The sequence below is a fragment of the Sturnira hondurensis genome, unplaced genomic scaffold (assembly GCF_014824575.4).
Source record: "Sturnira hondurensis isolate 20B ecotype Veracruz unplaced genomic scaffold, ASM1482457v3 Scaffold0018097, whole genome shotgun sequence".
Classification (NCBI taxonomy): Eukaryota; Metazoa; Chordata; class Mammalia; order Chiroptera; family Phyllostomidae; genus Sturnira; species Sturnira hondurensis.
This window is the reverse complement of record NW_028090728.1, coordinates 4,175,739-4,190,851: the sequence shown is the minus strand read 5'-3', so window position 1 is coordinate 4,190,851 and position 15,113 is coordinate 4,175,739. Positions and strand designations below refer to the sequence as shown.

The 15,113-nt window shown below is 41.1% G+C and overlaps 1 protein-coding gene across 1 annotated transcript in view; it reads left to right on the top strand.

Annotated features, from left to right (window-relative positions):
* Positions 1-15,113, top strand: part of TRIM58 (tripartite motif containing 58) — a 45,383-nt gene extending 30,270 nt beyond the window's left edge. Inside the window, exons 3-6 of the mRNA XM_037068853.1 lie at positions 4,560-4,790; positions 6,798-6,820; positions 6,910-7,010; positions 13,280-15,113. Of these exons, the coding sequence (XP_036924748.1) occupies positions 4,560-4,790; positions 6,798-6,820; positions 6,910-7,010; positions 13,280-13,869 (945 nt within the window). The 3' untranslated portion in view covers positions 13,870-15,113. The remainder of the gene's footprint in view (positions 1-4,559; positions 4,791-6,797; positions 6,821-6,909; positions 7,011-13,279) is intronic.

The window sequence follows — 15,113 nt, the reverse complement described above, 5'->3', positions numbered from 1 at the left end:
AAACGCGTGGGCCTGGTGACGGTGGTGGCTGCGGTGCCGGTGGGGGGGGCCACGGCGGCAGGCGGCAGAGGGAAGCCATTGTCCCTCTTTAAGCCCGCCCCCACACACAACGTCACAACCCAGCGACTTAGTTGCCCTGCTCTAGTGAACACTTTGGGGCTCCGATCCTGCTACGGAACAGGCACGAACAGCCCAAAAGATGGCGCAAGAAGAACTCAAAGTCCCAGAGCCAATAACTCTAAGCGACCGAGAAATTGCCAGCCTCTCAGAAGCACAATTCAAGACACTGTTTATCAGGATGCTCACAGAACTGGTTGATTATAGTCACAAATTAGAGGAACATATGAAGGCTAAACTAATTGAAATGAAGGGAGATGCACAGGAAACCAATAGTGATGGAAAGGAAACTGGGACTCAAATCAATGGAATGGACCAGAAGGAAGAATGTAACATCCAACCAGAAAGGAATGAAGAAATGAGAATTCCAAAAATGAGGAGAGGCTTAGGAACCTCCAGGACATCTTTAAACATTCCAACATCCGGATTATAGGGGTACCAGAAGGGGGAAAGAAACAGCCACGAGTGGAAAACATATTTGAACAAATAATAAAGGAGAACTTCCCCAGTCTCGAAAAGGAAATAGACTTCCAGGAAATCCAGGAAGCTCAGAGAGTCCCAAAGAAGTTGGACCCAAGAAGGAACACACCAAGGCACATCATAATTACATTAGCCAAGAGTAAAATGAAGGAGAGAATCCTAGAAGCAGCAAGAGATAAGGGGACAGTCACCTACAAAGGAGTACCCATCAGACTGTCAGCAGATTTCTCAAAAGAGACCTTACAGGCAAGAAGGGGCTGGAAAGAAGTATTCCAAGTCATGAAATCCAAAGACCTATATCCAAGATTGGTCTATCCAGCAAAGCTTTCATTTAGAATGGAAGGACAGATAAATGCTTCTCAGATAAGGTCAAGTTCAAGGAGTTCATCGTCACCAAGCCCTTATTATATGAAATGCTAAAGGGGCTTATCTAAGAAAAAGAAGATGAAAAATATGAACAGTCAAAGGACAGCAAGCTCACAGTTATTAACAACCACACCTAAAACAAAAGCAAACCAAGAGGACAGCTAGATCAGGAGTGGAACCATAGAAATGAAGAACACATGGAGGGTTAGAAACAGGGGGGTGGGAGGAGGAGAAGGGGGGAGAAGGCACAGAAAATAGTATAGATGGTAGGTAGAAGATAGGGGGGAGGGCGAGAATAGTGGGGGAAATATAGAATCTAAAGAACTTGAGACACGTGGTTATAAACTAAGGGGGGGGGGAATTGTGGGGGAGGGAGTGTGCGGGTGCAGGGGAATGAAGGGGGGAATAGAACAACTGTAATGGTATAATCAATAAAATATATTTTTTAAAAAAGAAAAGAAAAATTTGAAGCATTGGACAAGATAAGCCATTTGTGTGGAGCTAGCTTGGGTGGGCCTGAAAGTTGAATGGGATAGGACCTCAGGGAGTTACCAGGGTGGGGCTTATAGTGTGAGCCAGGTTGATGGAGTCTCAGATATGGCATCTTCCTGCTGGCTGTTGGAGGAAGGCTTAGAAAAGGAACAGTGGCCTCTACCAGCACTTCCATCTGGGAAAAAGCTGCCCCCCAGCTCTCACCATGATGCTGGACAATTGTATTTCTCCCCATATGTCTCTGATGCTTTTTGGTCTGCTACCCCAGTGCTGAGGCTCAGAGGGAATAAGTCCAAGTAAATCTGTCTGTGGACCCTTTAAGAGGAACTGCCTAGAATCACAGCAGTTTCTGTCTTCCACAACCTCAATCCCAACTCCAAACTGGTTTTTACAGCCAGAAGTTATGGGGACTTATCTTCTTGGACCTGGAATCTGGGGCTGGGGGACATGGTGTGGAGCTGGGACACCTCACTCTTGAGATATCCCTCCCAATTTTTACCTAGCACACATGGTTGTAAGACCAGCCTGTTCCACATCTCTGCTCCTCCTACCAGTCTCACTGTGGTTTCTTCTTTAATTCAGTGGTTGTAAGACTTCCATCCAGCTCAGTTTCTGGTGGTTCTGAATGATGGTTGTTCTATAGTTTAGTTGTAATTTTTTAAATTTCTAGGACATTTATTTTAATAATAATAATATAGGCATACAAGTATAACATAGTTATTATTTATTTGATAATGTCTCTCATGTAATGTTAGCAACTCAAATAGACCTAATTAGCTTATTTTCCTCTTTTTTTTTAATAAAGAGAGAGGGGGAGTGGAGATCCTTTGGAATGTTTCAGAGATTCTTCCTAAAAATAAGTTATTTTTAGGTTAAGAAAAGGACTCACTGATTTTCACAGCCAGTTGTTCTGAGACCCCTCTTTTTTGGCACCTGTGCTATGGGTTGGGAAGCTTGGTGTGAGATTGAGACAACTTGCTCCTCAGGATGGACCTCTGCAGCTGAAGTATCCCTCCTGATTCTCAGCCACTGCACATGGGTATGGGACTAGCCCTTTTTGTATCTTCATTCTTTCTGCCAGTCTTGACGTGGCTTCTTCTGTTATAAGACTGCTTGCTATTCAGCCAGTCTTCAGATGGTTCTCCAGGTTAATTATTCTATAATTTAGTTGTAATTTGTGTACGTTCATGGGAGGAGTGAGCATTGTGTCCACTTACATTTTGGTCTTGACTGGAATTTGAGAATTCTTCTATTCTTTGTCCTTCTGCAAATAACTGTTCTCTGATCATTTTCTTGTTTTTTTTTTCCTTCTAGTTCTCTCCTTTTCTTGATAATGGGGTGTTATACTATGTCCTCAGACAGATATTTCTGTAAGAACCACGTTGGGCTCTTTTTTCTTCTGTGATATTTTATGTTTCCCATGGCTATATTTTTATATTGAAAGCCAAACATTTATTGATAATTTTTGTTCTTGTTAGGCTAATAATCGTGACCCAACAATCGATTTACTCAATAGAAACTCCATATCAAGATCTTAGTCCTGCATTTTTGAAAATCTACAGTGGTTATTCTAAAGTAGAGGTGATACTAGTTTCCTGTTCTAAGTCAAGTAAATCTGCATGATCTTTATTGTTGAGAATGTATCCATGTGAGCTAAATGAACAAGCATAGGTATAATAAGATGAACTCTAAATTCTACAAAACCCTTTTCCTGCCTATATCTGTAGATATAATTGTAGTGCTGAAAATGATAATGTGAGAGAAAAATGCATTGCAGCCAAACCCCTTCTCACCACACCATCCCTCATGCCCCATTTGTGACTGTTATCACCCCCCTCTACATAGCCTCCCGCATCTGGAGAAATTACCTGAGTTGTACTTCTAGATCAGATTATGGAATTGAGACTTTGCTCATTTAAAGAGGGGAGGTTTATATAAATCTAGTCATTTAGAAAGTGGTAGATAGATATAGAGATGGGAAATTAGAGGGAGGAGTTGAGTCCTATGGGATTTGAGCAAAATTATTATTAATGTTTAAAGGTGATCGCTTATGCTCTTTAATCAAACCAAGATGTCACATTTAAAAGTGAGCCAGGGAATTAAAATTGTGGAGAGACTGTGGTAGAATTGCTTGCCTATTACACTCAGTTTAGATATAATAATGCAGTACCATAGTGTGTTCCTTGAGTCTTTTAAAAAACCATAGAGGTGAGATTTGAATTGAGATCAAATTAATTCCCTGAGGTTAAATCTGCAGTCACTGGACTACTTAGCCTCGGGGCTCTGCAGAGGACCCTGGCCCTGGGGTTCCCAGATGCAGGAATGGGAAGGGACATTCACATTCTCTAAGTTCTGAGCCTTTCCTCATTCATATGTACAAACTGAGGTCCCTGATCTCTCTTTATGACCCCACTGTTCCTGGCAGTGCTCTTTCTGGTGACCTGTCCGATAGTAAATTTCAATTTCTGTGTTAGTGACTGCACTGGAGAATTTAGTGGCCATTTAATTTTAATACCCTTACTCCTCTTTTCCCATATTTCCTATATGGTGCTGAAACTTGAATGTAAAAGTGCATTGTCCCCAAGTCCAAATCCATGTCTTTCTCAAACTCTCAGCTTGAAATCTCTGTAGGGCTATTTGTCATGTAGCAGCCCCTGGTTCCTGCATGTTTTTAAAATGAGCCAGTGATTTAATCTTACCCCTCTCCGTTGTCTTTGTCCATGGGTCCTTTATACATCTTCCTTGATGACCCTTCCCTTTCTTTCCCCCATTACCCACCTCCCACCTCCCCTCTGGTCACTGTCAGTTTGTTCTTTATTGCCATGTCTCAGGTTCTATTTTGCTGGCTTGTTTATTTTGCTGATTATGCTTCACATATAGGGGAGATCATATTGAATATAGGAGGTGGGGATGGGTAGGGCTGAGGAGAGTAATGGGGGGATAATGGGACAACTATAATTGAACAACAATTTAAAGAAGGAAAAAAAGAAAGAAAAAAATGTGCTAGTGAGTCCCTAGACTGGGGGAGCTGAACTCACATAGGACCCAGCCTTTTCAGGCCTCACCACCCAGGGAGGCAGCAGCGGCTGTGCTTCGCCTTCCAGGAGAACGTGGAAACTCAGAGACAGCGCTTCAGGCTTGAGTTTGAGAAGTACCGAGGTTTCCTGGGCCAGGAGGAGCAGTTGCAGCTGCGGCAGCTGGAGCAGGAGGAGCGCGCCACCCTGCAGAGACTCCGCAACTGCCAGAGACAGCTGGTACAGCACCACCAGGTGCTGTCGGAGCTGGCGCAGGAACTGAAAGACCGCTGTCGGCGCCCGGCCCTGGACCTGATGGAGGTGAGGCCTCCGCAGCTGCTGCACTCGCAACTACGTGGAAAGGACACCTTTGACCTCAGTGGGACCGCATCAGTTTCAGGGTATCCTACAGAATCATATAATAGTTCACATTGAAGAGAAAAACCTAAATATTTTTGAAAATTAAAATGAACTAAATGATTTGCGTAGCATTAAACAGAAAAATGACAAACTACACTATGTTGGCTGAAAAACACTCTTTAAAAAGATTTTATCTTATTTTTAGAAAGAAGAGAAGGGAAAAAGAGAGAAAGGGAGAGAAACATCAATATGTGCTTGCCTTTCCCATACCCAGCCACTCCAGACCTGGCTTGCACACCAGGCACTTGCCCAGATTGGAAATCAAACCAGCGACCCTTTTATTCACTGGCTGGCACTCAATCCACTGACCTACACCAGCCAGGGCTGGGACAAAAAAAAAAAGCGCATGTCTTAAAACCTTACATTTTGTCAATGACTATATTGCTGTATTTAGCAATGACTAATTCAGAAAGTCTTTGGTAACCTGCCTCAGGCAAGAGACAAGCATGTAAATAAATTTTAAATTGTCCAGGTTGGAATTTTCACCTTAAAATTTAAGGCAAAAGCCAAATTGCAAGCCTGTTTCCAGCACAGCAGGAAGTACACGGGTGCCATGCAGTTTGCACACATTCTGTGTGGGATTATAGAATAGACCATTACAGGGGGGAGAAAACACTCTTTTTAATCCTCCATGAAAACATTAATCCCAGAGAATCGGGAAAGCCCTCACTGATGGATGCATGTCATTGTGATTGAACCACTGTAATATAAATTTCCTGGGCACACTTTATTCTGTCTCATCCCCAATGACTTATGCAGAGGTTTCTGAACTAAGGGGTTCATATCCTCATCCACAAGAATGATGACTAAGCACAATGGAAGTAATTAAATGAAGAATTTACAAAGCATTTATATTAAATTTTACCCATTTTGTCTTCAAAATACCTACAGATAAGTAAAAAATTATTGCTGTTATTGTTATTATTGCTATACCTATTTCCTTCTGAGCAAACTAAAGGTCAGAAAGGAATTTTAAAAAAATTTTATACAGGAGGTAAACACAAGAACTTGAGCATTTTTAACAATATTCATTTTCTTATATCTCAAGAGACAACTTATTTAAAATGAGCATTCATCAGCACCAAGTAAATGTTAAAATTGATTGATGATACAAATTTTAGAGAAGATACACTCAAATAATTTATTTTTATTTTCATCCTCATCTCTCTTTTTCACCCCCATTTCCAATAAGCTACATTTTACATCCCCTGACCAAGAACAAGGCCTGCCATAAAAAGTAAAATTTATCATTTCTGTACTTTATAAAAATTAATCTGATAGGTAAACTTTTTTATAGGGAGAGGAGAAATGTAATACAGTTGATTTATTTAATAATCTACTTTGAGATAAAATAATGCTAGATATTAATGACTTCTGTTTTTATCCACATAGGAAACTGCTCACATGCGAATCCATAGATAGGTGTGTTGGTTCAAAGAATGAGGCATTTGTGTGTTTTTTTTAAACAGAGACATTGAAAGTAACATTTTATGCCTATACCTTTCACTGTGTCTCAAATATATTCTGCAGATATTTAAGGTCTGTTTTTACCCCAATTCTGCATACATTTGTTACAGAATGTAACACTTTATTAAATATCCAAATATCAGAATTATCAATTTGCAAAATAATTAAAATTGGTAGATTTCATGAGAATTAACCTAAACTTTCTGTAGTCTGATTCTATTTCCATAGAAGCAAACTGATTCTATTATTTTAAATTCATGAGAAAATTCAACAGCAACATATTTTATGTTTTTTTAAGAAATTTGTGTCATACTTTATCTTCATAGTTTAGTGATTTTTAATAATTTCTAAACAGATGTTCATGGTTAGTTAGTCCCCAGTCTGTCAAAAGCAATTTTGACATCAAACTCACACATGCTTGTATTTTTCTTCTACTTCCAGGGTGTGAGAGGAGTCTTGAGCAGGTATGTGTACTTTCTGGAGCAGAGGATGGGTTGAAGAGGCTGAGGAGGTTGGAGGATGTTGAGAACTGTGGGTCGTGTGCTTTTCCCAGAAGTAAGAGTGTTACACAGCTGGAGCTGGAGACTATCCCCCTGGAGCTGAAGACAATGTGTCGCATCCCTGGGATGAGAGAAATGTTGAGAAAGTTCCAAGGTAGGTTTCATCTTAGGGCTTGGGGTGTGGTGTCTTGTGCCTGGCTGCTTATACACCAAGCAGGTGAAAGCAGAATCTGAAGTGTAGTGACTAAAGTCAGCCAAGTTTTTTCTGAGGTCATTTTATTGGTTTATTACTGCATAGTAGAGGGTTTGGTTTCACGCCTCTCATTCTGGGGCCCATGCATACAGACCATGTCCTTACAGTTGCTGGTAGCCATTTGGGAGGGCAAAGTTATGGTGAATGAGGCCCTGCTTCTGAAGGCATGCATGCAGGCATGGTGCTCATGGCTTCCCTGACAATGTTATTGGTGGAGGGAGCCCCATGGCAATGCTAGTCTGTAAGGGGATGGGAGAGAGCACCATGCCAAGAGGAAAGGGGATGGGGATGGTATGAACAGCCCTGATGCCATAGATGCAACATTTAGTTAGAAGAGCAGGCTCAGGAGCTGTGACAGGAGTAACAATAGCTCCAATAAATATGCACTTTTATTTATTAAAATGATAAAACAATATTATTTGAAGGACTAAATAAAACACATTTGAAAGCAGAATAAAGAGCATCAGTATAAAAGCATTGCAGAGTATCAAATATTAACTTTGGTTTGTTTTACTAACTGTCAATTTGATGAGTTGCTTAAATTAGAGAGTTCATAAAGCCAAAAAAATTCAGTCAATTGTTATTATGTAGGAATAATTATGGTGTCATAAATTAATTGCTTTTGTCTGATTATTTTTTTATTCTCACCTGAGGACATGCTTACTAATTTTGGAAAGAGGGGAAGGGAGGTAAAGAAACATCAATCTATTGCCTCTCACATGCCCCCAACCAGGGACTGGACCCACAACCCAGGCCTGTGTTCTGACCGTGAACCTGCGACCTTTCACTTATGAACGATGCTCCAACCAACTGAGCCATACTTGCCAGGACTGATTATGTTATTCTTTAAAACAGCACAGATTCAATTTTTAAATTTCTTTTTTAATCCAACTTATGCCAAGTAATGAAAATACAGGACTTCCGCCAAGATGGAGGCATAGGTGGAAACACTGTGCCTTCTCCCACAACCAAGTTTGACTACAACAAAAGTTTTGGAGAACTAGAACACACCCAGAGACCAGAACACGGAATTATACGGAAGTCCGACAGCTACGAACCGTTCAACGGGGACGGTAAGAGAGGCAGAACCAGCAACGGAGCTGGGTCGGGCAGGACAGATCCCCCAACCTAGGCACTAGGCGCGCAGGCAAGCGCAGTGAGACGGACCACGCAGGCCCCAGGGGACGAATCCAGTGGTGGAGGGCCGACAGCGGTGGCACACTCGAATGCAGTGGAATGAAACGCGTGGGCCTGGTGATGGTGGTGGCTGCGGTGCCAGTGGGGGCCGCGGCAGCAGGCGGCAGAGGGAAGCCATTGTCCCTCTTTGACCCCGCCCCCACATACAGCGTCACAACCCAGTGACTTAGTTGCCCTGCTCCGGTGAAAACCTAGGGCTCCGATCCTGCTATGAAACAGGCATGAACAGCCCAAAAGATGGCGCAAGAGGAACTCAAAGTCCCAGAGCCAATAACCCTAAGCGACCGGGAAATTGCCAGCCTCTCAGAAGCACAATTCAAGACACTATTTATCAGGATGTTCACAGAACTGGTAGATTATAGTCACAAATTAGAGAAACATATGAAGGCTAAACTAATTGAAATGAAGGGAGATGTCCAGGAAACCAATAGCGATGGAAAGGAAACTGGGACTCAAATCAATGGAATGGACCAGAAGGAAGAATGTAACATCCAACCAGAAAGGAATGAAGAAATGAGAATTCCAAAAATGAGGAGAGGCTTAGGAACCTCCAGGACATCTTTAAACATTCCAACATCCGGATTATAGGGGTACCAGAAGGGGAAAAGAAACAGCCACGAGTGGAAAACATATTTGAACAAATAATAAAGGAGAACTTCCCCAGTCTCGAAAAGGAAATAGACTTCCAGGAAATCCAGGAAGCTCAGAGAGTCCCAAAGAAGTTGGACCCAAGAAGGAACACACCAAGGCACATCATAATTACATTAGCCAAGACTAAAATGAAGGAGAGAATCCTAGAAGCAGCAAGGGATAAGGGGACAGTCACCTACAAAGGAGTACCCATCAGACTGTCAGCGGATTTCTCAAAAGAGACCTTACAGGCAAGAAGGGGCTGGAAAGAAGTATTCCAAGTCATGAAATCCAAAGACCTACAGCCAAGATTGCTTTATCCAGCAAAGCTTTCATTTAGAATGGAAGGACAGATAAAGTGCTTCTCAGATAAGGTCAAGTTCAAGGAGTTCATCATCACCAAGCCCTTATTATATGAAATGCTAAAGGGACTTATCTAAGAAAAAGAAGATGAAAAATATGAACAGTGAAAGGACAGCAAGCTCACAGTTGTTAACAACCACACCTAAAACAAAAGCAAACCAAGAGGACAGCTAGATCAGGAGTGGAACCATAGAAATGAAGAACACATGGAGGGTTAGAAACAGGGGGGTGGGAGGAGGGGAAGGGGGGAGAAGGCACAGAAAATAGCATAGATGGTAGGTAGAAAATAGATAGGGGGGAGGGCGAGAATAGTGGGGGAAATATAGAATCTAAAGAAATTGAGACACATGGTTATAAACTAAGAGGGGGAGAATAGTGGGGGAGGGAGTGTGTGGGTGGAGGGGAATGAAGGGGGGAATAGAACGACTGTAATGGTATAATCAATAAAATATATTTAAAAAAAATAAAAATAAATGGTACAACTCTCCCCCCCCCCCAAAAAAGAAAATACACTATGACTGTATAGGGGTTTCACTACTCAATGGGAAATAGCAGTTTTGTCTCATTGTGAGAAAACCCATCATTAGTAGTCTTGTTCAATGATTTAACCTATGTTCTGATAGGCAAATTCATATATAACAACTGTGTAAATTCTTTTAATTATTACACTCTCAGAATCTATGTCCTCATATTCCAAATGTCATTTACAGAATTAAATAATTAAATAATAAATTCAACAAATACGCAGTATTTAAAAGTATTTTGCCAGCTACTATTTTAAGCATTGGAATATATCATTGAAAACAACAAAAATGCTACAAACATAAGCTTCATGTTGCCAAAATTTACTTAAATCATTCAATATACCTTTGTATTGTTAGAAGATGATGCAGAATATTGAAAACAAAGAGAAAGGTAAGGGTGACCAGAAGTTCTGGAAGCAGGGCATCAACTTTTGATTTTGGCAATTGAGGAAGACCTCACCTAGCCGGGACAGTGCAGCAAACCCCTGATCTTGAGGAGGGCCTTCCAGAGAAGGAGGAATGGGAGTTGTCTTCCAGGACCTGTGAGGAGGCCCATGCTGTGGTGGCAGGATCCGGACTAGAGGACCCTATAAGTAGGCCACTGAGCAGGATGCTTTGCCTCTGAGTAAACTAGGCAATCAGTGAACAGTTGAAAGTGGAGGAATAGCAGGATTTGGTTCATTTTGTGGAGCTCACTCTGTGCGCTTTACTCAGAATCAGTTAGGAAGGGGCAAGGCTTGAGATGGGAAAAGCAGTTAGGACCTTTGTAATACTTCAGTCACAGTTGATTGTGGATTTGTCCTGGGGGTGCTGAGAAAAAGACAGGATCTTGGCATATTTTGAAGACAGAGCTGGGAAGATGGGAAGATGTGCTGCTCAATTACACTTGAGATGTCAGACAAAGGGAAGACTTACGAGTAGTTTCCAACTTTAATTCTCCAGAATTGACATAATGAAGTTGCTATTTCCATTGACAGTATTGCTACAGGTAAGACAGGAGGGAAGCTGGTTTTGGACATATAGGTGTAAAGAATGTTGACTATCCAAATGGATGTCAGGTTGTCAGTTGAATTTACTAAGATGGAGTTTCAGGGCAAAGGTCTAGGCTAGAGCTGTGTATTTGGAATCAGTAAGCAAATGATTGAAATTCAATTAAAGCACTGAGCCAGCCAGCCAGAACACATGGGAGCGAGCTGAGAAAGGGAGAAGAAGTTCCAGTCCTGGGACCATTGGCTTTTCCAGAGGTGATGGGGGAGAAGAGGAGAAAGCAGCAAAAGTGACGGAGAAGGGATGGTGGGTAGAGAGGGAGGGAAAGGTGATGATTGTTGTTCGGCAAAGAGAAGGGAAGTTCTCTGGGACAAAGTGTTTCTCAGCAGTGTTGAGTGCCACAGAAAAGCCATATAAGATGTCCATCTCACACTATTCTGGAAATCACTGGCGAGATGGACAGGAGTGGCTGGATTAGGGTATAGTTCTATCATGGTGAGCAGTTGAGTTTAAGAGAGGAGTTGGAGACAGACCGCATTAAAAACCAGTGCACAGACTCCTTTTTTTTATAAATGGAACAAAGAAGGCAGCTGGAGCAGGACTGATGTGTGAGATATAACATGTCAAGTTTAATGACCCCACGAAGACCCATGTTTAAGCCCTGCTATTTTCAGTTCCTAGAGTTTGGGAAAATCACATGAGTCTTGTTGTCTTGTTGGGAAAATCAACATATAGTCTTGTTGTCTATAATGTGGGGGTGATAATGGCCACCTTGAGGTGATTTCATGTGTGAGCATAAATGGTGAGCTACCTGCATGACTCACTTAGGTATGAATATTAGCAAACCATCATGAGACATGATTTAGAGACAAATAATAGCAATCACAGTAGTAATGTTTGCCATCGTAATATTAAAAATGAAACTATTAATTAAATGTACTACTTTTGAGTTTTATAAAGGGAAAGCATGGAATATTTTACATAATTCCTTCTTCATTGAGGGGATTCCATGTATGTCTTTACTTATTAATAATGTGTACAAGTAAAATTTCACATCAATCTCACTGGAACTTCCCGGTATCAGTATTTGTATCCTAATGCTGCCTAACAAATTGCCACAGACTTACCTGCTTGAAACCACACTGATTTATTAGTTCTGCAGATAAGGCTTCCAGCTGGGGTCAGCTGGCTTCTCTGCTTAGGGTTTCCCAAGATAAAAATGAAGTTGTTGGCCACACTAGACTTCTATGAAAGGTCTGGGGAAGAATAACTTCCAAGCTTACATCACTTGGTAGCATAAAGCACTTCCAGGCAGCTGTAGGACAGATCCCCAGTTCCTTAGGTCACTTGCCTTTCTTCTCATGGGATTTCCCCTTCATCTTTAAAGCCAGTGATGACAAATCAAATTTAAATCTGACTTCTCTTCTGCCATCAGCACAGTAACCAGAGAAATCTTTCTGATTAAAAAAAATTGGCCCTGACTGGTGTGTCTCAGTGGATTGAGCTCTAGCCTGCAAACCAAAGGGTTGCTGGTTCGATTCCCAACCCATGCCTGGGTTGCGGGCTAGGTCCCCAGTAGGGGGCATGTGAGAGACAACTACATATTGATGTTTCTCTCCTTTTCTTTTTCCCTCCCTTCTCCTCTCTCTAAAAATAAATAAATAAAAATTTTTAAAAAATGATGTTACTGTTCCCTGGCTGGCGTAGCTCAGTGGATTGAGCGCAAGCCTGCAAACCAAAGCATCGCCGGTTTGATTCCCAGTCAGAGTACATGCCTGGGTTGCAGGGCACATGCCTGGACTGCAGGCCATATCCCCAGTATGGAGTGTGCTAGAGGCAACCATACATTGGTGTTTCGTTCCCTCTCTTTCTCCCTCCCTTCCCCATCTCTCTAAAATAAATAAGATATTTAAAAAAAAGAATTTTTAAAAATGATGTAACTGTATTGGACTCACCCAGATAATCTTCCTCATGCCATAGAGTATAACAATCATGAAAGGACCACGAGGGTATGAAGTGATGGGTTCTATTTCAGAATTCTGCCTATCACAATAACACAGCTTTGAAAATGGTGGATTTTATATAAATGAAATTTTCTCATAGCTTTTGAAAATAAAGAAAAATACACCCTATATGGTTTTTAAGTTTTGTTTTAAATACAAAAAGATACTGCTCAGAGCCCATAGGTGCTTTGGGTGTGAATGGTCACGCACTTGTTCAGTCAGCAACGGTGGTTCTGCCTTCGTGCAGCAGGAGTAAGCCCTGGGTGTGGAGTAGCAGTGAAATACACCCAAAAGAATGAATAATGTTCTCTTTGACCTGCAAGGGGAAATACTTACTGTGTTTTCTCTAGAAGCTGTTAGAGAGGGAATGAGGGATGTTGTGATCATTCTCCTCAGTGTTATGGCTTCCTAAGTATTTACCAGTGTTTTCCATTCTTTTACATGTCCCATGAAATCCTTTCTGCAGTTGATGTGAAGCTGGACCCTGCCACAGCACACCCTAGCCTCCTTTTGACCGCTGACCTGCACAGTGTGCAAGATGCAGAGCTGTGGAGGGATGTCCCCAACAACCCTGAGCGATTTGACACATGGCCCTGTGTCCTGGGTTTGCAGAACTTCTCATCAGGAAGGCATTACTGGGAAGTCCTGGTGGGAGAAAAAGCAGAGTGGGGTCTAGGAGTCTGTCAAGACACAGTGCCAAGAAAGGGGGAACTCACACCATCTCCTGAGAATGGAGTCTGGGCCATGTGGCTGCTGAAAGGTAATGAGTACATGGTCCTTGCCTCCCCATCGGTACCTCTCATCCACCTAGAATGGCCTCGTTGCATTGGGATTTTCTTGGACTATGAAGCAGGAGAAATCTCCTTTTATAACATCACAAATGGATCTTACATCTACACATTCAGTCAACTGTTCACTGGGGTTCTCCGACCTTACTTTTTTATCTGTGACATGACTCCTCTTGTCTTGCCACACATGACAGAAGTAGAGTCAGGAACTTGTGCATCCAGCAGTCATCCTGACCCTGCTTCTAATGCTGCAGATAACCATTCCTAAAATTCTGCCCTGAGATACATTCCAAGCATAGCAGTTTGCTGGAGTGGAGTGGAGGATATACAAGTGTCCCCATTTAGGGCAGCACTTTAGTCATTGTTGCTATGGAACTTTTCCCATAGGGACAAAGAAAAATATGAAATATTTGCACTTGTGAAGGAGCATTGTGAAATATAGTAATATTAGAAATGGAATATTCTCAACAGTCTTTATCCAGATGGCTCCACATGCTTTCTTATTAAGTGTCTTCAAATGAATGGATCTTATATTAAACACATCTACACATTCATTATAATTTCTCATTCCTTTCAATATCCTTTCATTCTAAGTCTTCCACATATTAACAATTAGAAATGGCAGTTTTAAAATAGAGAACTGTCCAATATTATTCTAGCATCAGACTCATGATTGTGTTTCTCCTCTTTATTTTTCTTCTCTCTCATTCCCTCTCTCCTTTTTCTTTGCCTTTGTGTCTTTCTATTTGTCTCCCTCTCTTCCTCTGTTTCTTGCTTCTTACTTTTTTGTGATACTTGTGTTGTCTTACCTTCCATTTCATTCTAGATTAATTTATTGAGAACCATTCCTTTATAGATTTACAATTGCTATGACTGTTCAATTACTTTTAAGTTCTCCATTCTGGGACTAATTTTTGAGGGCTATGAAACCCATTCCTCTGAATCTAACATCATTAAAACCCACATCATACACCTCTGGGAATGCAATTTTTTCCCTTTATCTTTGCATACATGTTTTAGGGTAGGTATTTCTTAGAACTAAGATTCAACTAGTTTGATGTAGCTCTTTATTTGTTGTCAGAGCTCAAACATATAACTCCCTCACTATCAGCTATACCTGGAATAATGATATTGACCTCACAATGTTATGGTATGTTTTTAAGGTCATGATTTATATGATGGGTTAAAGTTCAACTTTGCTACTTAATTTGAGTATAAAGATGATGATGATGAAGAAACAATAATATCTGACTTAATTTAAAGTATATTCTGTATGTTCCCAACAAAATTGTCATTGAAAGCTAACTTTGCCACTCAGTTTTTGTGTATCTATATCTAATAAATAGTTGCTAACCAAGTGCTAAAATACTTAAATGCTAAATGTTTAAATGCTAAACAATAATTAACTAATGTAAATTTATTTACATTATGCTAATAATTTTGCTAAAACTTTAATTCTCCTCTAACTCCACCTGGAATTTTATAGTGTTTATCTCTTCCAGGAGATTTTTT